Raw genomic sequence first — 25,363 nt, 5'->3', positions numbered from 1 at the left:
ACAAACCATTGACGGATATCCAGGGGTACACTCCAACAGTCAGACATAATTGATCAACAAAAGCATTTGTGTTTAGTGAGTCCTCCAGATCAGAGGCAGTAGGGATGACCAGGGATGTTCTCTGTTTAGTGAGTCCTCCAGATCAGAGGCAGTAGGGATGACCAGGGATGTTCTCTGTTTAGTGAGTCCTCCAGATCAGAGGCAGTAGGGATGACCAGGGATGTTCTCTGTTTAGTGAGTCCTCCAGATCAGAGGCAGTAGGGATGACCAGGGATGTTCTCTGTTTAATGAGTCCTCCAGATCAGAGGCAGTAGAGATGACCAGGGATGTTCTCTGTTTAGTGAGTCCTCCAGATCAGAGGCAGTAGGGATGACCAGGGATGTTCTCTGTTTAGTGAGTCCTCCAGATCAGAGGCAGTAGGGATGACCAGGGATGTTCTCTGTTTAATGAGTCCTCCAGATCAGAGGCAGTAGGGATGACTAGGGGTGTTCTCTGTTTAGTGAGTCCTCCAGATCAGAGGCAGTAGGGATGACTAGGGGTGTTCTCTGTTTAGTGAGTCCTCCAGATCAGAGGCAGTAGGGATGACCAGGGATGTTCTCTGTTTAGTGAGTCCTCCAGATCAGAGGCAGAAGGGATGACCAGGGATGTTCTCTTGATAAGTGTGTGGATTCAACCATTTTCCTGTCAAAATGTACCAATGTAACAGAAAACATTTTCAAAAAAGCGACTAGCGACAAATATAGCAACTTTTTCTGGTGTTATTGGAGACTGGTGAAAGCACGTATCGTTCTTACTCTTCCAGTCGTCACGCGGCAGTCCCTCCCAGCTGCAGTCAGAGCAGGAGATGTTCACCCCTCCGCGTCAAGACTGCAAATTAATCGCGGGAAGCCGTCGCTGGCTAAAATGTTCTCTGTCTAAAATAAATCAGCGCATTTGACTCTCACAGCCTCAGTCACTTAATCATTTTGTCCTCTCTGTGACATAAGCTAAACATCTAGCTGGCTAGCTCATCATGTCTCAGTCTAAACTGTACACTCAAAAATACAGAAAGGAGTGGGAATCAAACCCCTGAATTCAAAGGCTGGTTGAAGCCGTTTATTGGAGACGATACACGAGCATACTGCCTGTATTGTAAAGGCTGATTTCTACGCCAAACTTAGTGATGTAAAAAAAACACATGACAACTCAAAAACATACTCAAAAAGGCAAAGCCTTATAACAGTTCCACCCAAAACAAGCTGCTATTTATGGTTTTAAAAAATTGACTCTGCATAAAAGGCTGAGGCCACCGTGGCATTAGCTATCGCTGAACACTGTTCCATGCTGGCATGTGATCACATTGGAGAAGCATGTAGAGCTGCTTTCTCAGACTCCACTGCTGCTACCCACTTCAAAATGCACAGGACAAAGAGCACAGGAATGATTCATGGTGTTCTAGCACCATACTTTCTGAAAAAGTTGGTCGCAGATGTGGGTGACCAGCGTTTCAGCCTCCTCCTCGATGAGTCCACGGATGTAAAGTGTTTCCAAGTACCCGGGGGTTGTGATAAGGTACTTTAGTGACACCAAGCAGACAATTTGTATCAACATTTCTGGTGCTTGTCGAGTTGGGAGGGAGGAGATGCCAAATCTATAGCCCTGTGCTGTTGTGGCTTTCCTCGAGAAGTGTTGTCTTAAAAAAAGAGAAACTCCCGGGGATAGGGACTGACAATGCCTCTGTTATGACGGGGATTAACAATGGGGTCCATAAAGTTGTGAAGGAGGAGTATGGCCTAAAATATCTGGTTCTTATTCGCTGTGTGCCACTCTCTGCAGCTCGCTCATTTGTAGTTCTAAACATATTTAGGGTGTTTTTTTTTTAAACTCACTTTGTCTCTCCCACGACGTTATTCCTCTCTCCTACAGCGTCCATCACAATTACATGCACATGGACAATTATGCAAAGTGGGCGATGACGTCATTTAGCGACTTCTAGCGACTTTTAGGACAGCCAATAGCTACTTTCCTTACTGAGGAGTTGGCAACACTGGGCATACAGGCTGTCGCCAATATCTTTATGCGCAATTTGCCTAAACGGATCCTGGAAAACGCTTCAACCAATACAAAGTATATATATATATATTTTGTTTGTGACGTCATTAAGTCCCGCTGTTTCTATCCACACAAGATAGTTAAATGGAAACGCACCCAAACTGGCAATTAAATGGTCGGCATCTATTTCCAATGCAAACTTTCTAAATGTTGATTTAAAAAATCAATCCCTGACAAGTTAACGGAAACATAGCTACTCATTGTGTTCAACAGTGTGTGTTTGTCCGGGGACATCGGTAGGGTGTGTGCTATTACTCGGACAAGACAAGTAACGTAACGGATGTGGGGACAAGTCATTTTTTTTAAATGATCCGTGATCGGGAAAAAAATAAGTTATTTTCAGCTGCCAGCACTCGTCTCTTTCACTCAAACGGTGTGAAGCGCTGTGTGCTCTGAACAGCTATTGGCTGGTTCTTCTGTCTGTAAAGAAACGAGGGCGGCGTATCGGGTTGCGCCTGCTGCAACGATTGGATCAGAACAAATTGCTCTCATTCCCCAACGCACGCATGTTAGGTCTATATTTCATACTGTTTCACCTTAAGAGGCAACATAAGGTCATCTGTGCCATTTGAAATAAATTACGACTACAAATGAATTTGATTAAAACATATATATATATAGGATTGGGCTATACAACTAAATCACAATTGGCATGATTTAGTGACTAAATTAAAACATGGACAATTTATTATTTTATTTCCCCCTCATGATATGACCATACTTTATTAAGACACGTTGGAATTAATGCATTACGTGAATTGGAAACGAAAATTGTATGTATATAAAGAGTACGTGTCAGGTGAATTGCCACTGTAGGTAGAATTGTCGTGTTTAAAGCTAGAATCTTATTTTTTTTGTTTACTTATAAATTAGCCTACGGACTTTTCTGGACCTTTCTTCCTGAGCACTAAAGTCCCCGAAGCTTGTTTTGGATCACGTTCTGCGCATGTGATTATTTACCTCTACTTTACACACACACATCCTTCCTCCGTTAATCGTGAATGATAACGTTGTTTTTTTTAACCGTTGAAACGTCCATGCAGCATCTGGATACGAACCATTGATTTTAAATCAGTTTAATGAGGATACGCATTTACATCTTAGTTATACAGTGTTTGTTTCAAAGTGATGATGGAATGAACTAATATTAGAGCAGATGGTGTCAGTAAACCTAGCGTAGCCTTCCTGTGTATTTTGCCTAGTGGCAACTGTTGACTTTTGGTCACGGAGAGAAATGCAGAGGTGTTTATTTTTTGTCTTACAGTAACATTAGAAAATGCTATTAGATTTGGTTCTGTCATGTACACTATTATCATTATGTGATCTTCCATTGATTCAGCTTTGATCTAACGTTAACGTGTAACGTTATTAAACAAGCACCATTCGTCACAGTAGCCTGTTCTCTACAAGTAGAGCAGAGACTGTGTAAAGTAGTGAATCAACATGTGCAGAACATCCTGGTGACCATGTTGAGCATCTGATACATACCTCTTAGTTTACGGGATGGGGCTCGGGGCAGTGTATTAGTGGGGGTTGGGGCTGTTGCTCTGCTCACGGCCTGGGCATGTGTGGCTGTCATGTTGAGGTCCTTGCTGCAGTGGCCCGAAAGTGGCATAGGTCTGATCTGGGGTGACCTATATAGGGTGTGGCCAGGGTCTGATCTGGGGTGACCTATATAGGGTGTGGCCAGGGTCTGATCTGGTGTGACCTATATAGGGTGTGGCCAGGGTCTGATCTGGTGTGACCTATATAGGGTGTGGCCAGGGTCTGATCTGGGGTGACCTATATAGGGTGTGGCCAGGGTCTGATCTGGGGTGGCCTATATAGGGTCTGATCTGGGGTGACCTATATAGGGTGTGGCCAGGGTCTGATCTGGGGTGACCTATATAGGGTGTGGCCAGGGTCTGATCTGGGGTGGCCTATATAGGGTGTGGCCAGGGTCTGATCTGGGGTGGCCTATATAGGGTGTGGCCAAGACCGGAGGAGGGGGGGGGGGGGCTTAGACCGAGTCAAGACCGGAGGAGGGGGGGGGGGGCTTAGACCGAGTCAAGACCGGAGGAGGGGGGGGGGGCTTAGACCGAGTCAAGACCGGAGGAGGGGGGGGGGGGCTTAGACCGAGTCAAGACCGGAGGAGGGGGGGGGGCTTAGACCGAGTCAAGACCGGAGGGGGGGGGCTTAGACCGAGTCAAGACCGGAGGGGGGGGGGGGGGGCTTAGACCGAGTCAAGACCGGAGGAGGGGGGGGGGGCTTAGACCGAGTCAAGACCGGAGGGGGGGGGCTTAGACCGAGTCAAGACCGGAGGAGGGGGGGGGGGGGCTTAGACCGAGTCAAGACCGGAGGAGGGGGGGGGGGCTTAGACCGAGTCAAGACCGGAGGGGGGGGGGGGGGCTTAGACCGAGTCAAGACCGGAGGGGGGGGGCTTAGACCGAGTCAAGACCGGAGGAGGGGGGGGGGGGCTTAGACCGAGTCAAGACCGGAGGAGGGGGGGGGGGGCTTAGACCGAGTCAAGACCGGAGGGGGGGGGCTTAGACCGAGTCAAGACCGGAGGAGGGGGGGGGGGGGGCTTAGACCGAGTCAAGACCGGAGGAGGGGGGTGGCTTAGACCGAGTCAAGACCGGAGGAGGGGGGGGGGGCTTAGACCGAGTCAAGACCGGAGGAGGGGGGGGGGGGCTTAGACCGAGTCAAGACCGGAGGAGGGGGGGGGGGCTTAGACCGAGTCAAGACCGGAGGGGGGGGGCTTAGACCGAGTCAAGACCGGAGGAGGGGGGGGGGGCTTAGACCGAGTCAAGACCGGAGGAGGGGGGTGGCTTAGACCGAGTCAAGACCGGAGGAGGGGGGGGGGGCTTAGACCGAGTCAAGACCGGAGGGGGGGGGGGGCTTAGACCGAGTCAAGACCGGAGGGGGGGGGGCTTAGACCGAGTCAAGACCGGAGGAGGGGGGGGGCTTAGACCGAGTCAAGACCGGAGGGGGGAGGCTTAGACCGAGTCAAGACCGGAGGGGGGGGGGGCTTAGACCGAGTCAAGACCGGAGGGGGGGGGGGGGGGGGGGGCCTTAGACCGAGTCAAGACCGGAGGGGGGGGGGGGGGCCTTAGACCGAGTCAAGACCGGAGGGGGGGGGGGGGGGGGAGCTTAGACCGAGTCAAGACCGGAGGGGGGGGGGGGGGGGGAGCTTAGACCGAGTCAAGACCGGAGGGGGGGGGGGGGCCTTAGACCGAGTCAAGACCGGAGGGGGGGGCTTAGACCGAGTCAAGACCGGAGGGGGGGGGGGGGGGGGCTTAGACCGAGTCAAGACCGGAGTGGGGGGGGGGGGGCTTAGACCGAGTCAAGACCGGAGTGGGGGGGGGGGGGGCTTAGACCGAGTCAAGACCGGAGGGGGGGGGGCTTAGACCGAGTCAAGACCGGAGGGGGGGGGGGGGGCTTAGACCGAGTCAAGACCGGAGGGGGGGGCTTAGACCGAGTCAAGACCGGAGGGGGGCGGGGGGGCTTAGACCGAGTCAAGACCGGAGGGGGGGGGGGGGGGGGGCTTAGACCCAGTCAAAACCGGGGGAGGGGGGGGCTTAGACCCAGTCAAAACCGGGGGGGGGGCTTAGACCGAGTCAAGACCGGAGTGGGGGGGGGGGGGCTTAGACCGAGTCAAGACCGGAGGGGGGGGGGGGGGGGCTTAGACCGAGTCAAGACCGGAGGGGGGGGGGGGGGCTTAGACCGAGTCAAGACCGGAGGGGGTGGGGGGGGGTGGGGGGCTTAGACCCAGTCAAAACCGGGGGAGGGGGGGGCTTAGACCCAGTCAAAACCGGGGGGGGGGGTCCTAGACCGAGTCAAGACCGGAGGGGGGGGGGGGGGCTTAGACCGAGTCAAGACCGGAGGGGGGGGGGGGGGGGGCTTAGACCGAGTCAAGACCGGAGGGGGTGGGGGGGGGGCTTAGACCCAGTCAAAACCGGGGGAGGGGGGGGCTTAGACCCAGTCAAAACCGGGGGGGGGGGGCTTAGACCGAGTCAAGACCGGAGGGGGGGGGGGGGGCTTAGACCGAGTCAAGACCGGAGGGGGTGGGGGGGAGGGGGGCTTAGACCCAGTCAAAACCGGGGGAGGGGGGGGCTTAGACCCAGTCAAAACCGGGGGGGGGTCCTAGACCGAGTCAAGACCGGAGGGGGGGGGGGGGGGCTTAGACCGAGTCAAGACCGGAGGGGGGGGGGGGGGGGGCTTAGACCGAGTCAAGACCGGAGGGGGTGGGGGGGGGGGCTTAGACCCAGTCAAAACCGGGGGAGGGGGGGGCTTAGACCCAGTCAAAACCGGGGGGGGGGGGCTTAGACCGAGTCAAGACCGGAGTGGGGGGGGGGGGCTTAGACCGAGTCAAGACCGGAGGGGGGGGGCTTAGACCGAGTCAAGACCGGAGGGGGGGGGCTTAGACCGAGTCAAGACCGGAGGGGGGGTCCTAGACCGAGTCAAGACCGGAGGGGGGGGGGCTTAGACCGAGTCAAGACCGGAGGGGGGGGGGGGGGGGGGCTTAGACCGAGTCAAGACCGGAGGGGGGGGGGCTTAGACCGAGTCAAGACCGGAGGGGGGGTCCTAGACCGAGTCAAGACCGGAGGGGGGGGGGGGGGCTTAGACCCAGTCAAAACCGGGGGAGGGGGGGACTTAGACCCAGTCAAAACCGGGGGGGGGGGCTTAGACCGAGTCAATTAGAAGCTTGATAGAAGGCATCTGCCAATCAACTGTATTAGGGGCAACATTTTAGAGTGACAGTGGACTCAACCAATCACATTTTGACGTGTAATGTTTTTACAAAAAAAAAACGTATGTAAACTTCTACCTTCTCAAAAGGTCAACAGGTCACTGCAATAGCGAGCAGTCGTTTTCCCGAAGGACTAGCTAGCGATCTTTTGTTGTAGGCTAGTTTGCAGCAGCAGGTGTTATCGAAAGAGGATGTTGTTGCTAATTTGTTAGCTTCTCCCTCTTTAAGAATAACTTTCAACAGGAAGTTAACCGTTTTACTGCAGTGGGCTAAATCAGGATCACAGAGTATTGATTGGTAGTCTTAAACAAATCTACTTTGAAACAAAAGTATACACCTCACACACACATGCTTAGTGGCGTATATTTAAAAAAAAAATTTAAACGATACCTCTACCATGTCAGATATAAAGTTGAAATAACAATTGTTGAAAACAAAAGAGCAGAAATAAAAATTGCATCCCGATATTCAACCTTATATACAATCACAGAAACCCCCCAGACAAAACACCGGAATTTTGTAAATTTTTTTATAAACTTAATTAATTAGGAATAATATTAATAACATTCCACCCAAGAGGCCAAAGAGGGCACGTTTTGATCATGGACTGCAGCAAAGGGTTGAAGGCTCAGGTTCAACAGGTGCACCACTGTGTCTAGAACAGATTTAAAGGCGTTTCACATATTAAATGTTTCAAGAAAGGAGTGGATATATTTGGCGGTTTTATGCACTTATTAAATGGAAGCTGATAAAAAAAAAATTTACTCCGCTGGTCTTGGCTGGTCTCAGGAAGAAATGAAGAGTCCTCTCTGTCTGACACCGAGTCAAGACAGAGGACAAATGTATCCTGTAACAGAGACAAGACTGAGACGCTCAAAGAGACCGGTCTCGAGTACTACAACACTGCTACAGTCTCGTGTTTCTCTCACACACACAGCTCTCCCTGCATGTCTGTCTTACAACACCCCCTGTAGACAGTCCTCCATGCCCTGCAGTTCCTGTACCTCAGGACAGTGGGGTCCACAGTGGAGGGACAGGAGTCTTCTGGCCCTGGAGATCACAGAGAGCGCTGGACCTGGGAAACCCCTGAGAGAGGGAGAGGGAGAGGAGGGTAGAGAGGTAGACAGAGGAAGAGGTTAGAGTGGGGATGGAGAGGTGGAAAGAGGGGAAAAGGGCAGAGAGAGATGGTGGAGGGGGGGAAGAGAAGAGCAATAAGGGGGAAGAGAGATGGTGAGGCGGAGCCAGAGACATATAGCTGTATATGATTGGCTCTCTCCTGCCTCGGTCCTCAGTGGGAGTTGTTCTCACCCATTGAAGTGCAGCTGTGCCAGTTTAAAGAGCTGATGTCCCAGTTCTATACTGTCCTCTCCATACTGGGAACGGATGGCTACAACACTACGCTCCAACTGAGACGCTGCCCCTCGCCACTCACCTACACAGAGACACAGAACACAGTCACTACAAGAATGACGAGAGCGCAGGTACACACACACACACACCACTGTCCTCCTCACCCATAGTGGAATATGCTCGGGCCATGGCATCAGCCAGTTGTCCCTGTAGAGGATGAGTCTCTTTCAGGAAGACACAAGCCTGAGACACTGCTCTCTGTAACAACCTGACAGACTGGTCTAGAGCGAGTGAGGAGGAGGGGAGGAGGGAGAAGGAGGGAGGGAGGGTGGGATGGAGAAGGAGGGAGGGTGGGGGGGAGAAGGAGGGAAAGGTGGGGGGGGACAGAGAAGGGGAGGGAGGGAGTGATAGAAGGGAGAGAGAGGTGAGGTGAGGAGGGAGGGTGGGGGGAGAGGGAGGGTGGGAGAGAGAGAGAAGGTGAGGTTAGGAGGGCAGTAAGAGTTTCCCACCTTGTTCCTCACAGAAACAACATTGATCTCATGGGGAGAACATAACACATTTCACACAGAAAATGACATGACCATCATCTCCAATCACAGCCAGTCATATTTCATATCATACCACAGGTACACACACCTGGTCTGTCTGTCTCCAGGAGGTCCACTGCCTGCTCCAGCTGAACCCTGACCTCCTGCAGTCTGAGGTCCAGTTCAGAGCGTGACACACGATGACCGCAAGACGACCGCACACACACGAACCCCCCTGCACCGTCCACGCTGCACTGCTGAGACAGACAGACAGACAGACAGACAGAGACAGAGAGACAGAGAAACAGAGAGACAGAGAGACAGACACAGAGAGAGAGAGACACACACACAGAGAGAGAGAGAGAGAGAGAGACACACAGACAGACAGACACACAGAGAGAGACACACACACACAGACAGACACACAGAGAGAGAGAGACACACAGACAGACAGAGAGAGAGAGAGACACACAGACAGACAGACACACAGAGAGAGACACACACACACAGACAGACACACAGAGAGAGAGAGACACACAGACAGACAGAGAGAGAGACAGACACACAGACAGACAGACACACAGAGAGAGACACAGACACAGTGTTGAATGATTGATGATGAATGGGATAGTTTGGTTTGGATAGTTTCATCTACTCTGGAAGTGATGGGGAGATGGTGAGAGGTTGGGGAGATGGGGGGGGAGAGATGGGGAGATAGTGAGAGGTTGGGGAGATGGGAGGGGGGGGAGAGAGGTTGGGGAGATGGGGGGAGGGTTGGGGAGATGGGGGGGGGGAAGGGTTGGGGAGATGGGGGGGGGGGGGGAGAGAGGTTGGGGAGATGGTGAGAGGTTGGGGAGATGGGGGGGGGGAGAGGTTGGGGAGATGGGGGGGGGAGAGAGGTTGGGGAGATGGTGAGAGGTTGGGAGGTGGGGGGGAGAGAGGTTGGGAGGTGGGGGGGGAGAGAGGTTGGGGAGATGGTGAGAGGTTGGGGAGAGGGAGAGAGAGGTTGGGGAGAGGGAGAGAGAGGTTGGGGAGATGGGGGGGGAGGTTGGGGAGATGGGGGGGGGGGTTGGGGAGATGGGGGGGGGAGAGAGAGGTTGGGGTGATGGAGAGAGGTTGGGGAGATGGGGGGGGGGGGGGGGTTGGGGAGATGGTGAGAGGTTGGGGAGATGGGGGGGGAGAGGGGTTGGGGAGATGGGGGGGGGAGAGAGGTTGGGGAGATGGTGAGAGGTTGGGGAGATGGGGGGGGAGGTTGGGGAGATGGGGGGGGAGAGGTTGGGGAGATGGGGGGGGAGAGGTTGGGGAGATGGGGGGGGGAGAGGTTGGGGAGATGGGGGGGAGAGGTTGGGGAGATGGGGGGGAGAGGTTGGGGAGATGGGGGGGAGAGGTTGGGGAGATGGGAGTGAGAGGTTGGGGAGATGGGAGTGAGAGGTTGGGGAGGTGGATGGGGAGAGGTTGGGGAGATGGGGAGAGGTTGGGGATTGGGGAGATGGGGGGGGAGGTTGGGGAGATGGGGGGGGGAGAGGTAGGGGAGATGGGGGGGAGAGGTAGGGGAGATGAGGGGGAGAGGTAGGGGAGATGGGGGGGAGAGAGAGAGGTTGGGGAGATGGAGAGAGGTTGGGGAGATGGGGGGGGGGGTTGGGGAGATGGTGAGAGGTTGGGGAGATGGGGGGGGGGGAGGTTGGGGAGATGGGGGGGGAGAGAGGTTGGGGAGATGGGAGTGAGAGGTTGGGGAGATGGGGGGGGAGAGGTTGGGGAGATGGGGGGGAGAGGTTGGGGAGATGGATGGGGAGAGGTTGGGGAGATGGGGAGAGGTTGGGGATTGGGGAGATGGGGGGGGGAGGTTGGGGAGATGGGGGGGGAGAGGTAGGGGAGATGGGGGGGGGGAGAGGTAGGGGAGATGGGGGGGAGAGGTAGGGGAGATGGGGGGGGGAGAGGTAGGGGAGATGGGGGGGAGAGGTAGGGGAGATGGGGGGGGGAGAGGTTGGGGAGATGGGGGGGAGAGGTAGGGGAGATGGGGGGGAGAGGTAGGGGAGATGGGGGGGAGAGGCAGGGGAGATGGGGGGGGGGAGGTAGGGGAGATGGGGGGAGAGGTAGGGGAGATAGGGGGAGAGGTAGGGGAGATGGGGGGAGAGGTAGGGGAGATGGGGGGGAGAGGTAGGGGAGATGGGGGGGGGAGAGGTAGGGGAGATGGGGGGGAGAGGTAGGGGAGATGGGGGGGGGAGAGGTTGGGGAGATGGGGGGGGGGAGAGAGGTTGGGGAGATGGTGAGAGGTTGGGGAGATGGGGGGGGGGGTTGGGGAGATGGGGGGGGGGTTGGGGAGATGGAGAGAGGTTGGGGAGATGGGGGGGGGGGAGGTTGGGGAGATGGGGGGGGGAGAGAGGTTGGGGAGATGGGAGTGAGAGGTTGGGGAGATGGGGGGGGAGAGGTTGGGGAGATGGGGGGGAGAGGTTGGGGAGATGGGGGGGAGAGGTTGGGGAGATGGATGGGGAGAGGTTGGGGAGAGGTTGGGGATTGGGGAGATGGGGGGGGGGAGGTTGGGGAGATGGGGGGGGGAGAGGTAGGGGAGATGGGGGGGAGAGGTAGTGGAGATGGGGGGGAGAGGTAGGGGAGATGGGGGGGAGAGGTAGGGGAGATGGGGGGGGGAGAGGTAGGGGAGATGGGGGGAGAGGTAGGGGAGATGGGGGGGGAGAGGTTGGGGAGATGGGGGGGAGAGGTAGGGGAGATGGGGGGGGGAGAGGTAGGGGAGAGGTAGGGGAGATGGGGGGGAGAGGTTGGGGAGATGGGAGTGAGAGGTTGGGGAGATGGGAGTGAGAGGTTGGGGAGGTGGATGGGGAGAGGTTGGGGAGATGGGGAGAGGTTGGGGATTGGGGAGATGGGGGGGGAGGTTGGGGAGATGGGGGGGGGAGAGGTAGGGGAGATGGGGGGGAGAGGTAGGGGAGATGGGGGGGAGAGGTAGGGGAGATGGGGGGGAGAGAGAGAGGTTGGGGAGATGGAGAGAGGTTGGGGAGATGGGGGGGGGGGGTTGGGGAGATGGTGAGAGGTAGGGGAGATGGGGGGGAGAGAGAGAGGTTGGGGAGATGGAGAGAGGTTGGGGAGATGGGGGGGGGGGGTTGGGGAGATGGTGAGAGGTTGGGGAGATGGGGGGGGGGGAGGTTGGGGAGATGGGGGGGGAGAGAGGTTGGGGAGATGGGAGTGAGAGGTTGGGGAGATGGGGGGGGAGAGGTTGGGGAGATGGGGGGGAGAGGTTGGGGAGATGGGGAGAGGTTGGGGAGATGGGGAGAGGTTGGGGATTGGGGAGATGGGGGGGGGAGGTTGGGGAGATGGGGGGGGGGAGAGGTAGGGGAGATGGGGGGGAGAGGTAGGGGAGATGGGGGGGAGAGGTAGGGGAGATGGGGGGGGGAGAGGTAGGGGAGATGGGGGGGGGAGAGGTAGGGGAGATGGGGGGGGGAGAGGTTGGGGAGATGGGGGGGAGAGGTAGGGGAGATGGGGGGGAGAGGTAGGGGAGATGGGGGGGAGAGGTAGGGGAGATGGGGGGGAGAGGTAGGGGAGATGGGGGGGAGAGGCAGGGGAGATGGGGGGGGGAGGTAGGGGAGATGGGGGGAGAGGTAGGGGAGATGGGGGGAGAGGTAGGGGAGATGGGGGGGAGAGGTAGGGGAGATGGGGGGGGGAGAGGTAGGGGAGATGGGGGGGAGAGGTAGGGGAGATGGGGGGGGAGAGGTTGGGGAGATGGGGGGGGGGGGAGAGGTTGGGGAGATGGTGAGAGGTTGGGGAGATGGGGGGGGAGAGGTTGGGGAGATGGGGGGGAGAGGTTGGGGAGATGGATGGGGAGAGGTTGGGGAGATGGGGAGAGGTTGGGGATTGGGGAGATGGGGGGGGGAGGTTGGGGAGATGGGGGGGGAGAGGTAGGGGAGATGGGGGGGAGAGGTAGTGGAGATGGGGGGGAGAGGTAGGGGAGATGGGGGGGGAGAGGTAGGGGAGATGGGGGGGGGAGAGGTAGGGGAGATGGGGGGGAGAGGTAGGGGAGATGGGGGGGGGAGAGGTTGGGGAGATGGGGGGGAGAGGTAGGGGAGATGGGGGGGGAGAGGTAGGGGAGAGGTAGGGGAGATGGGGGGGGGGGAGAGGTAGGGGAGATGGGGGGGAGAGGTAGGGGAGATGGGGGGGGGAGAGGTTGGGGAGATGGGGGGGGAGAGGTTGGGGAGATGGGGGGGGGGGGTGGGTGGGGGAGAGGTTGGGGAGATGGGGGGGAGAGGAGGTTGGATAGTTCCATCTACTCTGACTAGATTTAGGGGATGAATTACTAGTCCAAATAAAACAGAAGAGGTCAGTTAAAACGTTTGACAAAATAGAAACATTTACTGAGAAGAAGATGGATAAATGTATGTTTATAAAAGATGAGAAACACACACCTTTACAGGTCCCTCGCACTTCCCACACTGCTGATGTGTGTCTGGCCCTCTGCCCTCTGGCCCCTCCCCCTGCTCCAGACTGCAGGCCTGACAGATACACAGGAAGTGGTACTGCTCCTGTAGGAGGCGCCGACGCTCACACAACACCATCCTGCTGCTGTGAGGACCTGAGAGGGGGAGGAGGGGAGAGGGGAAAGGGGTGAGGGAGATGGGGGGGAGAGAGGGAGATGGGGGGGAGAGAGGGAGATGGGGGGGAGAGAGGGAGATGGGGGGGGAGAGAGGGAGATGGGGGGGGGAGAGAGGGAGATGGGGGGGAGAGAGGGAGATGGGGGGGAGAGAGGGAGATGGGGGGGAGAGAGGGAGATGGGGGGGGAGAGAGGGAGATGGGGGGGAGAGAGGGAGATGGGGGGGGAGAGAGGGAGATGGGGGGGAGAGAGGGAGATGGGGAGAGGGGGGGGGTTGGGGAGATGGGGGGGTGTAGGGAAGTGATGGGTAGAGGGGGGAGATGGGGGAGAGGGAGTACAACCACAAGGTGTATAATGTTTAGGAGTATAAACATTGAAAATGAGTTTCAGAAACTGAAACAGGAAACACAGACAGAGGAAAAGAAACTGATGACGAAAGACTTGTCAGACAGAAAGAAAGACAGACAGAAGAGAGACGTACAGAGAGAGAGGGACAGAGAGAGAGAGACCGACAGATAGGAGGGAGACAGACGGAAGAGAGACGTACAGAGAGAGAGAGGGACAGAGAGAGAGAGGGACAGAGAGAGAGAGGGACAGAGAGAGAGAGGGACAGAGAGAGAGAGGGACAGAGAGAGAGAGGGACAGAGAGAGAGAGGGACAGAGAGAGAGAGGGACAGAGACCGACAGATAGGAGGGAGACAGACGGAAGAGATGTACAGAGAGAGAGAGGGACAGAGAGAGAGAGGGACAGAGAGAGAGAGGGACAGAGAGACAGAGACCGACAGATAGGAGGGAGACAGAGACCGACAGATAGGAGGGAGACAGACGGAAGAGAGAGAGAGGGACAGAGAGACCGACAGATAGGAGGGAGACAGAGACCGACAGATAGGAGGGAGACAGACGGAAGAGAGAGAGGGACAGAGAGACAGAGACCGACAGATAGGAGGGAGACAGACGGAAGAGAGAGAGAGGGACAGAGAGACAGAGAGAGAGAGACCGACAGATAGGAGGGAGACAGACAGATAGGAGGGAGACAGACGGGTCTCTTCTTCACCGTAACAGTGCAGGACTTCCTGTCCAGGACAGATGTCTCTGGACGCTCTGATAGAGACAGCTACTCCAGCGGATATGGAGACAGGAGCAGAACAGGCCTCAGGACCAGTAGAACCCAGTTCATCAGTAGAGACTAGGTCTGGTTGAGGTGAGACCAGGTGAGAGGTCCTGAAGTTGAGACTTGTGTTGGGGCAGCAGGAGTGGTTCAGGATACTCAGTGTGGGGAATATTGCCGTGGCAATGCGCACTTCCTGTGTGGACTGCACCGCAGTAAAATCACCTGTAAAGGTCATGGGAAGGTCATTCTAAGGTCAGACAGGAAATGGTCTTTCTCTGTGTTTACGGAGTAGGTCTACCTCCAAAATGCCACCCTAAACCCTACATAACGCACTTACGTTGAGTCCCATGGGCCTTTGCAATAAATAAAGTGTGCGATATAGAGAATAGGGGCCCGTGTAGAACACATCCACCTAACTAAAGTACGATAAAGACTTTAAACTGATCCAAAGACTTTCCATTATATTGACAAGATATTGTACTGTGTGCTCCAACAATGGAAATAGAATGTCCATGAAAAAGGCAGAAGGCGGGAACAGGCGGGAACATTCTAGCCAATGAGAGAGCAGATGCGCATGTGTACAGCAGCACAACTCTGAGAAAAACATGTTTTTCTCAAAGTTGCCACGGGGATGGCACTTATATCAGTATATTCGTAACAACCTATACATGACCAAACTTCTATTAATGAGATCACATAACAACACTGACCACACCCGGTCACGTCGCGGGCGCCAGCGTTGCAAAATAAACATGTCATTCAATTATTTCACCCACACTTGCTCGCGCTGCGTTGCCAAGCGCTAAAATAGAAGTCAGTTCTATTTGTGACACTGAGCAAGTCCTGCCTCTCCCATCTCCTCATTGGTTTATAGAAGCAGGTACCCACGTGCCATCTCCTCATTGGTTATACCCACGTGGGTGATTGAAAGATGAACGGAGGTCGGTTATTAGGAAAGTTAGATGCCAATCGCCATATAAAGTACAAAGAAGAAAAAGCCTGGAAGGAGGAGAGATGACTAGAAACGATTCGGTTGACCGTTTTATGTGTGAATTAATTGTCGGAGAAGAAGAACTTGTGCATTTAAGGTAAAATAACAACGTTTATATCCCAGGACAAATTAGCTAGCAACTGCAAAAAAAGCTAGCAATTGCAAGCTAGCTAGCTAAATTGCCATAAATGTTTAATGTTTTTCGACCTGTCCCAAAATTTGGTTCAGAATTTGTTTTGATATTTTAACCTGCGTGTCGTGATCGCGTTTGGTGTGGGGGGGGGGACATAATCAATTTGAGCATGATAGCGCACCCGGTTTGGGCACAGTGTTAGCCTCACTTAGCAATTAAATTCTATGTTGACCCAATTCAACACCCTCTCATTGACCTCCATACAAACATAATATCTCCAGTTGGTCAGCTTCACACTTTATTCTTGTGAGGACAGATGTTGGGGTGGAGTCAGCCCTCTCAGTTCACCTCATCTTCTCTGACTGATCTAACACACTCACCTGTGTCTCTGAGCAGGCTCACTGCCTGGGCATTACATCTCAGCTGCAACATGTGCCTCAGAACTACACTTCCCAGCAGGCTTAGCTCCGGAGTCCAGCCCTCTCCCTCCTCGGGGGCCTGCGATTGGTTACTGCACTTCCTGCTTTCTGAGGCTCCTCCCCTCTCCCAGGACACAGGTGGAGGTCCCGCCTGGCGCAGCCGCAGGTAGAGCGTTGCTATGGTGACAGAGCACAAGAAGCGCAGGCTGGGGGCGTGGCCATTCAGGTGAGGCAGCAGGTGGTAGACGCTCAGGTAGGAATCACCATGGTAATAATCAGAGGGGTCGTTGATCTCCGGCTCAGCGTCACTGGACCCAGAATTCTTCTTCTTTGGGCGGATCTTTTCTGTGATTGGCTTAGAACTGGAATTCTTGGAGCTAATCTTCTCGCCGATTAGTTTAGAATCATTATCCGCGTCTCTGATTGGTTGCCGTGCCTTCAGTACCTCCTTCACCCCCGCCTTTAACGCCACCCTCAGCGCCAGCTGTGACATCACTCCCGCAGTACACAGCTCGGCTCCGATTGGACACTCCCAGCGATGATGCCGCTCCCACGCGCCCCGCCGACACCCCTCTGAGCAGTAGCGAGCGTAGCTGCACCCCTCACATGGCACAGGGCTCACCGTCTCCCCCAAACACTGATGACAGCGCCTCACCTCGGTCCCAAACACTCTTCCTGCTTCCTCCGTCTCCTCTCTTCTCTCTCCCACCATCCCGGGTATAAGCACACAGCTGTAAGCCCTGTCCTCCAATATCACCTCGCCGGCCGCGATTCCCTTGGTGGCCACCAGGTGTCGCCCTTTTTCAGGGCTGAAGCACACGGACAAACCAGGTGGGAGACACGACACAGGAGAAATCCCATTCTGCTGTTGTGAGTTTGGGGACTTTGGGTTGGGCTTTGTTGAGTTGGTCCTGCTACACACACCCTCTGCCTGGTGCTCTGCCCCCTGCTTGGCAGTGTTTAACCCCTCTGCCTGGTGCCCTGCCCCCTGCTTGGTGGTGTTTAACCCCTCTGCCTGGTGCCCTGCCCCGTGCTTGGTGGTGTTTAACCCCTCTGCCTGGTGCCCTGCCCCCTGCTTGATGGTGTTTAACCCCTCTGTCCCGTTGGGGAAGTGGTTGAGGCACTGTGCCTGTCTGTCCTGTAGTTTGTGCTTCAGGTGACTTGGGTAGCCGTGGTTCAGGGCTCTGTCGATGTCCTCGAGGCACTCCTGAGGAGAAGAAATACATCGGAGAAACTCTGAAGTCAAACAATATTTACACGTTCACACGCAAGAACGAGGGCACGCACACCTCTTAAAACAATATGTGAAATGGAAAGGTAAGCAGTGAAATCCTGAAGATGACAAACTACTGAGAAGACTGGACGTAAGACATAAACTACTGAGAAGACTGGACGTAAGACATAAACTACTGAGAAGACTGGACGTAAGATATAAACTACTGAGAAGACTAGACGTAAGACAAACTACTGAGAAGACTGGACGTAAGATATAAACTACTGAGAAGACAGGACGTAAGACAAACTACTGAGAAGACAGGACGTAAGACACAAACTACTGAGAAGACTGGACGTAAGACATAAACTACTGAGAAGACTGGATGTAAGACATAAACTACTGAGAAGACTAGACGTAAGACATAAACTACTGAGAAGACTGGACGTAAGACATAAACTACTGAGAAGACTGGACGTAAGACAAACTACTGAGAAGACTGGACGTAAGACAAACACTACTGAGAAGACAGGACGTAAGACATAAACTACTGAGAAGACTGGACGTAAGACAAAAACTACTGAGAAGACTGGACGTAAGACATAAACTACTGAGAAGACTGGACGTAAGACAAAAACTACTGAGAAGACTGGACGTAAGACATAAACTACTGAGAAGACAGGACGTAAGACACACTACTGAGAAGACAGGACGTAAGACACTGAGAAGTAGTCATGTTCACCATGTGTCACTCACCCTGTAGTGTTGGAGGTGGAATAGTGCTGCAGAACGGTTGGCATAGCACAGAGAGAGCTGCTCTGAGCTCAGAGACGCATGACACACACCCTGCAGGAGAGAAGGGGGAGACAGGGAGGAGGAGAGAGACACAGGGAGAGAGGAAGGGAGAGAGAGCATTTTTTATTTTTTTATTTTAGGGGTTAGATCAGCTTTAATAGTGCAGATAGATTGTAGCTTCCATTAATGTAATTGTCTGCATCATTTCCAATCCCCCAAATATTTTGGGATAAATAAATATATAAATACACTGCTCAAAAAAATAAAGGGAACACTTAAACAACACAATGTAACTCCAAGTCAATCACACTTCTGTGAAATCAAACTGTCCACTTAGGAAGCAACACTGATTGACAATAAATTTCACATGCTGTTGTGCAAATGGAATAGACAAAAGGTGGAAATTATAGGCAATTAGCAAGACACCCCCAATAAAGGAGTGGTTCTGCAGGTGGTGACCACAGACCACTTCTCAGTTCCTATGCTTCCTGGCTGATGTTTTGGTCACTTTTGAATGCTGGCGGTGCTTTCACTCTAGTGGTAGCATGAGACGGAGTCTACAACCCACACAAGTGGCTCAGGTAGTGCAGCTCATCCAGGATGGCACATCAATGCGAGCTGTGGCAAGAAGGTTTGCTGTGTCTGTCAGCGTAGTGTCCAGAGCATGGAGGCGCTACCAGGAGACAGGCCAGTACATCAGGAGACGTGGAGGAGGCCGTAGGATGGCAACAACCCAGCAGCAGGACCGCTACCTCCGCCTTTGTGCAAGGAGGAGCAGGTGGAGCACTGCCAGAGCCCTGCAAAATGACCTCTAGCAGGCCACAAATGTGCATGTGTCTGCTCAAACGGCCAGAAACAGACTCCATGAGGGTGGTATGAGGGCCCGACGTCCACAGGTGGGGGTTGTGCTTACAGCCCAACACCGTGCAGGACGTTTGGCATTTGCCAGAGAACACCAAGATTGGCAAATTCGCCACTGGCGCCCTGTGCTCTTCACAGATGAAAGCAGGTTCACACGCACATGTGACAGACGTGACAGTCTGGAGACGCCGTGGAGAACGTTCTGCTGCCTGCAACATCCTCCAGCATGACCGGTTTGGCGGTGGGTCAGTCATGGTGTGGGGTGATATTTCTTTGGGGGGCCGCACAGCCCTCCATGTGCTCGCCAGAGGTAGCCTGACTGCCATTAGGTACCGAGATGAGATCCTCAGACCCCTTGTGAGACCATATGCTGGTGCGGTTGGCCCTGGGTTCCTCCTAATGCAAGACAATGCTAGACCTCATGTGGCTGGAGTGTCAGCAGTTCCTGCAAGAGGAAGGCATTGATGCTATGGACTGGCCCGCCCGTTCCCCAGACCTGAATCCAATTGAGCACATCTGGGAAATCATGTCTCGCTCCATCCACCAACGCCACGTTGCACCACAGACTGTCCAGGAGTTGGCGGATGCTTTAGTCCAGGTCTGGGAGGAGATCCCTCAGGAGACCATCCGCCACCTCATCAGGAGCATGCCCAGGCGTTGTAGGGAGGTCATACAGGCAAGTGGAGGCCACACACACTACTGAGCCTCATTTTGACTTGTTTTAAGGACATTACATCAAAGTTGGATCAGCCTGTAGTGTGGTTTTCCACTTTAATTTTGAGTGTGACTCCAAATCCAGACCTCCATGGGTTGATAAATTTGATTTCCATTGATAATTTTTGTGTGATTTTGTTGTCAGCACATTCAACTATGTAAAGAAAAAAGTATTTAATAAGAATATTTCATTCATTCAGATCTAGGATGTGTTATTTTAGTGTTCCCTTTATTTTTTGGAGCAGTGTATATATATACTACCGTTCAAAGGTTTGGGGTCACTCGAAATTTAGTTGTTTTTGAAAGAAAAGCAATTTTTTCCCCTCATTAAAATAACATCAAATTGATCATAAATACAGTGTAGACATTGTTAATGTTGTATATGACTATTGAAACTGGAAACGGCTGTTTTTTTATGGAATATCTACATAGGCGTACAGAGGCCCATTATCAGCAACCATCACTTCTGTGTTCCAATGGCACGTTGTGTTAGCTAATCCAAGTTTATCATTTTAAAAGGCTAATTGATCATTAGAAAACCCTTTTGCAATTATGTTAGCACAGCTGGAAACTGTTGTTCTGATTAAAGAAGCAATAAAACTGACCTTTAGACTAGTTGAGTATCTGGAGCATCAGCATTTGTGGGTTCGACTACAGGCTCAACATGGCCAGAAACAAAGAACTTTCTTCTGAAACTTGTCAGTCTGTTCTTGTTCTGAGAAATTAAGGCTATTCCATTTGAGAAATTGCCAAGAAACTGAAGATCTCGTACAACGCTGTGTACTACTCCCTTCACAGAACAGCGCAAACTGTCTCTAACCAGAATAGAAAGAGTAGGAGGCCCCGGTGCACAACAGAGCGAGAGGACAAGTACATTAGAGTGTCTAGTTTGAGAAACAGACGCCTCACAAGTCCTCAACTGGTATCTTTATTAAATAGTACCCGCAAAACACCAGTTTCAACGTCAACAGTGAAGAGGTGACTCCGGGATGCTGGCCTTCTAGGCAGACTTCCTCTGTCCAGTGTCTGTGTTCTTTTGCCCATCTTAAATCTTTTCTTTTTATTTGCCAGTCTGAGATACGGCTTTTTCTTTGCAACTCTGCCTAGAAGGCCATCATTCCGGAGTCGCCTCTTCACTGTTGACGTTGAGACTGGTGTCAAAAACAAGAACATTTCTAAGTGACCCCAAACTTTTGAACGGTAGTGATAACCAGACTATTTGCATTGTCCCCCCTTTTACACCACTGCTACTCTGTTATTATCATCTATGCATAGTCACTTTAATAACTCTATATACATGTACATATTACCTCAATTACCTCGACTAACCAGTGCCCCCACACAATGACTCTGTACCGGTACCCTACTGTATATAGCCTCCACATTGACTCTGTACCGGTACCCCCTGTATATAGCCTCTACATTGAATCTGTACTGGTACCCCCTGTATATAGCCTCCACATTGACTCTGTACCGGTATCCCCTGTATATAGCCTCCACATTGACTCTGTACCGTAACACCCTGTACATAGCCTCCACATTGACTCTGTACTGTAACACCCTGTATATAGCCTCCACATTGACTCTGTACCGTAACACCCTGTATATAGCCTCCACATTGACTCTGTACTGGAACCCCCTGTATATAGCCTCCACATTGACTCTGTACCGGTACCCCCTGTATATAGCCTCCACATTGACTCTGTACCGGTACCCCCTGTATATAGCCTCCACATTGACTCTGTACTGGTACCCCCCTGTATATAGCCTCCACATTGACTCTGTACTGGTACCCCCTGTATATAGCCTCCACATTGACTCTGTACCGTAACACCCTGTATATAGCCTCCACATTGACTCTGTACCGTAACACCCTGTATATAGCCTCCACATTGACTCTGTACCGGTACCCCCTGTATATAGCCTCCACATTGACTCTGTACCGGTACCCTCTGTATATAGCCTCCACATTGACTCTGTACCGATACCCCCTGTATATAGCCTCCACAGACTCTGTACTGGAACCCCCTGTATATAGCCTCCACATTGACTCTGTACCGGTACCCCCTGTATATAGCCTACACATTGACTCTGTACTGGTACCCCCTGTATATAGCCTCCACATTGACTCTGTACTGGTACCCCCTGTATATAGCCTCCACATTGACTCTGTACTGCTACCCCCCTGTATATAGCCTCCACATTGACTCTGTACTGGTACCCCCTGTATATAGCCTCCACATTGACTCTGTACTGGTACCCCCCCTGTATATAGCCTCCACATTGACTCTGTACTGGTACCCCCCTGTATATAGCCTCCACATTGACTCTGTACTGGTACCCCCTGTATATAGCCTCCACATTGACTCTGTACCGTAACACCCTGTATATAGCCTCCACATTGACTCTGTACCGTAACACCCTGTATATAGCCTCCACATTGACTCTGTACCGGTACCCCCTGTATATAGCCTCCACATTGACTCTGTACCGGTACCCTCTGTATATAGCCTCCACATTGACTCTGTACCGATACCCCCTGTATATAGCCTCCACAGACTCTGTACTGGAACCCCCTGTATATAGCCTCCACATTGACTCTGTACCGGTACCCCCTGTATATAGCCTACACATTGACTCTGTACTGGTACCCCCTGTATATAGCCTCCACATTGACTCTGTACTGGTACCCCCTGTATATAGCCTCCACATTGACTCTGTACTGCTACCCCCCTGTATATAGCCTCCACATTGACTCTGTACTGGTACCCCCTGTATATAGCCTCCACATTGACTCTGTACTGGTACCCCCCCTGTATATAGCCTCCACATTGACTCTGTACTGGTACCCCCCTGTATATAGCCTCCACATTGACTCTGTACTGGTACCCCCTGTATATAGCCTCCACATTGACTCTGTACTGGTACCCCCTGTATATAGCCTCCACATTGACTCTGTACCGGCATCCCTTGTATATAGCCTCCACATTGACTCTGTACCGGTACCCCCTGTATATAGCCTCCACATTGACTCTGTACCGGTACCCCCTGTATATATCCTCCACATTGACTCTGTACCGGTACCCCCTGTATATAGCCTCCACATTGACTCTGTACCGGTACCCCCCTGTATATATCCTCCACATTGACTCTGTACCGGTACCCCCTGTATATAGCCTCCACATTGACTCTGTACCGGTACCCCCTGTATATAGCCTCCACATTGACTCTGTACCGGTACCCCCTGTATATAGCCTCCACATTGACTCTGTACCGGTACCCCCTGTATATATCCTCCACATTGTACCGGTACCCCCTGTATATAACCTCCACATTGACTCTGTACCGGTACCCCCTGTATATATCCTCCACATTGACTCTGTACCGGTACCCCCTGTATATAGCCTCCACATTGACTCTGTACCGGTACCCCCTGTATATATCCTCCACATTGACTCTGTACCGTAACACCCTGTATATAGCCTCCACATTGACTCTGTACCGGTACCCCCTGTATATAGCCTCCACATTGACTCTGTACCGGTACCCCCTGTATATAGCCTCCACATTGACTCTGTACCGGTACCCCCTGTATATAGCCTCCACATTGACTCTGTACCGGTACCCCCTGTATATAGCCTCCACATTGACTCTGTACCGGTACCCCCTGTATATAGCCTCCACATTGACTCTGTACCGTAACACCCTGTATATAGCCTCCACATTGACTCTGTACCGGTACCCCCTGTATATAGCCTCCACATTGACTCTGTACCGGTATCCCCTGTATATAGCCTCCACATTGACTCTGTACCGTAACACCCTGTATATAGTCTCCACATTGACTCTGTACCGGTATCCCCTGTATATAGCCTCCACATTGACTCTGTACCGTAACACCCTGTATATAGTCTCCACATTGACTCTGTACTGGTACCCCCTGTATATAGCCTCGCTATTGTTGATGAGAATACACACACGTTACCTGTGAGTAGTGCAGGACAGCAGCAGTGTAGTCCCTGGCTTTAAAGCTGGAGTTGCCCTCCTTCCGGCATCTGGCAGCTCGCTCAAGGTCCTTCTGAATAGGATAGTCCTTAGAAATGCCCGACAGAAAGTCAACGTCCTCTTGGCTGAAAGACACAGTAAATGAAAAAGAGGTCGTTGACCTCATGTTTCCACGTATTTGATACCATTCCAGTCACTCCATTCCAGTCACTCCATTCCAGTCACTCCATTCCAGTCACTATTATGAACCATCCTCCCCTCAGCAGCCTCCTGTGCTGCTACAGTAAGTGTACTTTTTTTATTTGAAGGATTCTTTGTCACTGATTAAAGGGCCACATGTTTCAAAAGCCACATTGTGACGATGATTATTGACGTTTCTAAAAGCTAAAAACACAGCGACAGGATTGTAGTTCACGTGTGGTAGTCCTGGGCAATGTTAATGGCTGAACACTTAGAGAGAAGGGCCATAGCGAGAAGGGATTCAACAAACCATGCAGTCAACCCTTTCCTAACTTTAACCTAATTCTATTAACCTGCTGCGCAAGTTCTCCTAACCTGCTACCTAAATGAATTCCCCTAACCTGCTGCCTAAATGAATTCCCCTAACCTGCTGCCTAAATGAATTCCCCTAACCTGCTGCCTAAATGAATTCCCCTAACCTGCTGCCTAAATGAATTCCCTTAACCTGCTGCCTAAATTAATTCCCTTAACCTGCTGCCTAAATGAATTCCCCTAACCTGCTGCCTAAATGCCTAAAGCCATGGCCTGGAAGGAAGTAGAATGCCGCTTAGAGTGTTATTGTGCTAGCCAATGACATACTGTATGCTAGAGAGACGTGCATGTATAGGCTACTCACATTATTTGAGACAGGCCAAAATCAAAGACCTCATCTATGTCCAACAGGGACGAGAAGCATTTCTTCTCATCAAGAGTGAGTCGGCTCCACTTCTGTTCAACATGCTTTTGCCACTCGACACACGGCAGGTCCATTCTGTGAAACTAACGTTACACTGTTGCTGGAGAGAAACTCATGTGCGCTTCGGTGGTATTTTCAGAAACTGCGTAACCATTTTGGTTATAGACTCCTAGATCTCAATGTAAATTGGTAGTTGAGGCTCAAAATCAGCGCGCAGTTTCTCTTTTACTCCAGTCAACGAGAATCCGGAAGTCGCGATGTGACGACGTCACCGAAATTGAAAGGCCTCTCCTGGATTCTGCACGCCGCCGCGCCACGCACAGCAATACTGGAAAACGAACAAAAGTTCCATGAAATCAGCGACATTAACGGATCCGAATCGGTTTCCACTAGTTATCACAGCCACAAAGTTATATAATGAAATCTCATAAAACAGAAATTAACTGAGATTATTGATACGGAGATTTCTTCTACACCTGCATTGCTTGCTGTTTGGGGTTTTAGGCTGGGTTTCTGTACAGCACTTCGAGATATTAGCTGATGTACGAAGGGCTATATAAAATAAACTTGATTTGATTTGATTCGCATCTGTGTTGTTATTGTTTTAAATTGCGTAGCTGCTGCCCACTCTACTCATTGACATGGAGGGAGACTTAATGTTGAACACTAAAGATATGTTCGACATGTCCGAACTATGCATTACATTGGCTCAAGCGCGATTTCATATTCTGACGTCTCTAACACACAGATTCTGGTTCAGACGATTCAGGGTGTGTTCATTGTCATAGTGACAACTGCAAATAATACTTCAATGTACATTTAGGCCTATTTAAAAAATACTATAGTAACTATTATTTAAATGTTACAATTGAACAACTAACACTGTTTAGCCCGCTCATCTTTTAGGCCTAAAC

The 25,363-nt window shown here is 52.4% G+C and overlaps 1 protein-coding gene across 2 annotated transcripts; it reads right to left on the bottom strand.

Moving 5' to 3' along the window:
• Positions 1-7,198: 7,198 nt before the first annotated feature.
• On the bottom strand, positions 7,199-24,723 carry smyd4 (SET and MYND domain containing 4). 2 transcript variants are annotated; one of them, XM_071339811.1, is made up of 10 exons: positions 24,390-24,723; positions 23,514-23,658; positions 17,915-18,004; positions 15,907-17,152; positions 14,346-14,624; positions 13,107-13,273; positions 8,807-8,954; positions 8,335-8,451; positions 8,129-8,252; positions 7,199-7,906 (listed from the first exon to the last, which is right to left on the bottom strand). In XM_071339811.1, exons 1-10 carry the CDS (start codon positions 24,521-24,523, stop codon positions 7,777-7,779), a joined length of 2,580 nt encoding a protein of 859 aa, XP_071195912.1. In that variant the 5' UTR covers positions 24,524-24,723; the 3' UTR covers positions 7,199-7,776. The 2 variants fall into 2 exon arrangements, with proteins under 2 accessions (XP_071195912.1, XP_071195914.1); XM_071339813.1 differs by having other exon boundaries at positions 8,807-8,951; positions 24,390-24,722.
• Positions 24,724-25,363: the final 640 nt, after the last annotated feature.

Source organism: Salvelinus alpinus, chromosome 13, assembly GCF_045679555.1.
Source record: "Salvelinus alpinus chromosome 13, SLU_Salpinus.1, whole genome shotgun sequence".
NCBI classification, from domain to species: domain Eukaryota; kingdom Metazoa; phylum Chordata; class Actinopteri; order Salmoniformes; family Salmonidae; genus Salvelinus; species Salvelinus alpinus.
This window is presented reverse-complemented; position numbering and strand designations above follow the sequence as displayed.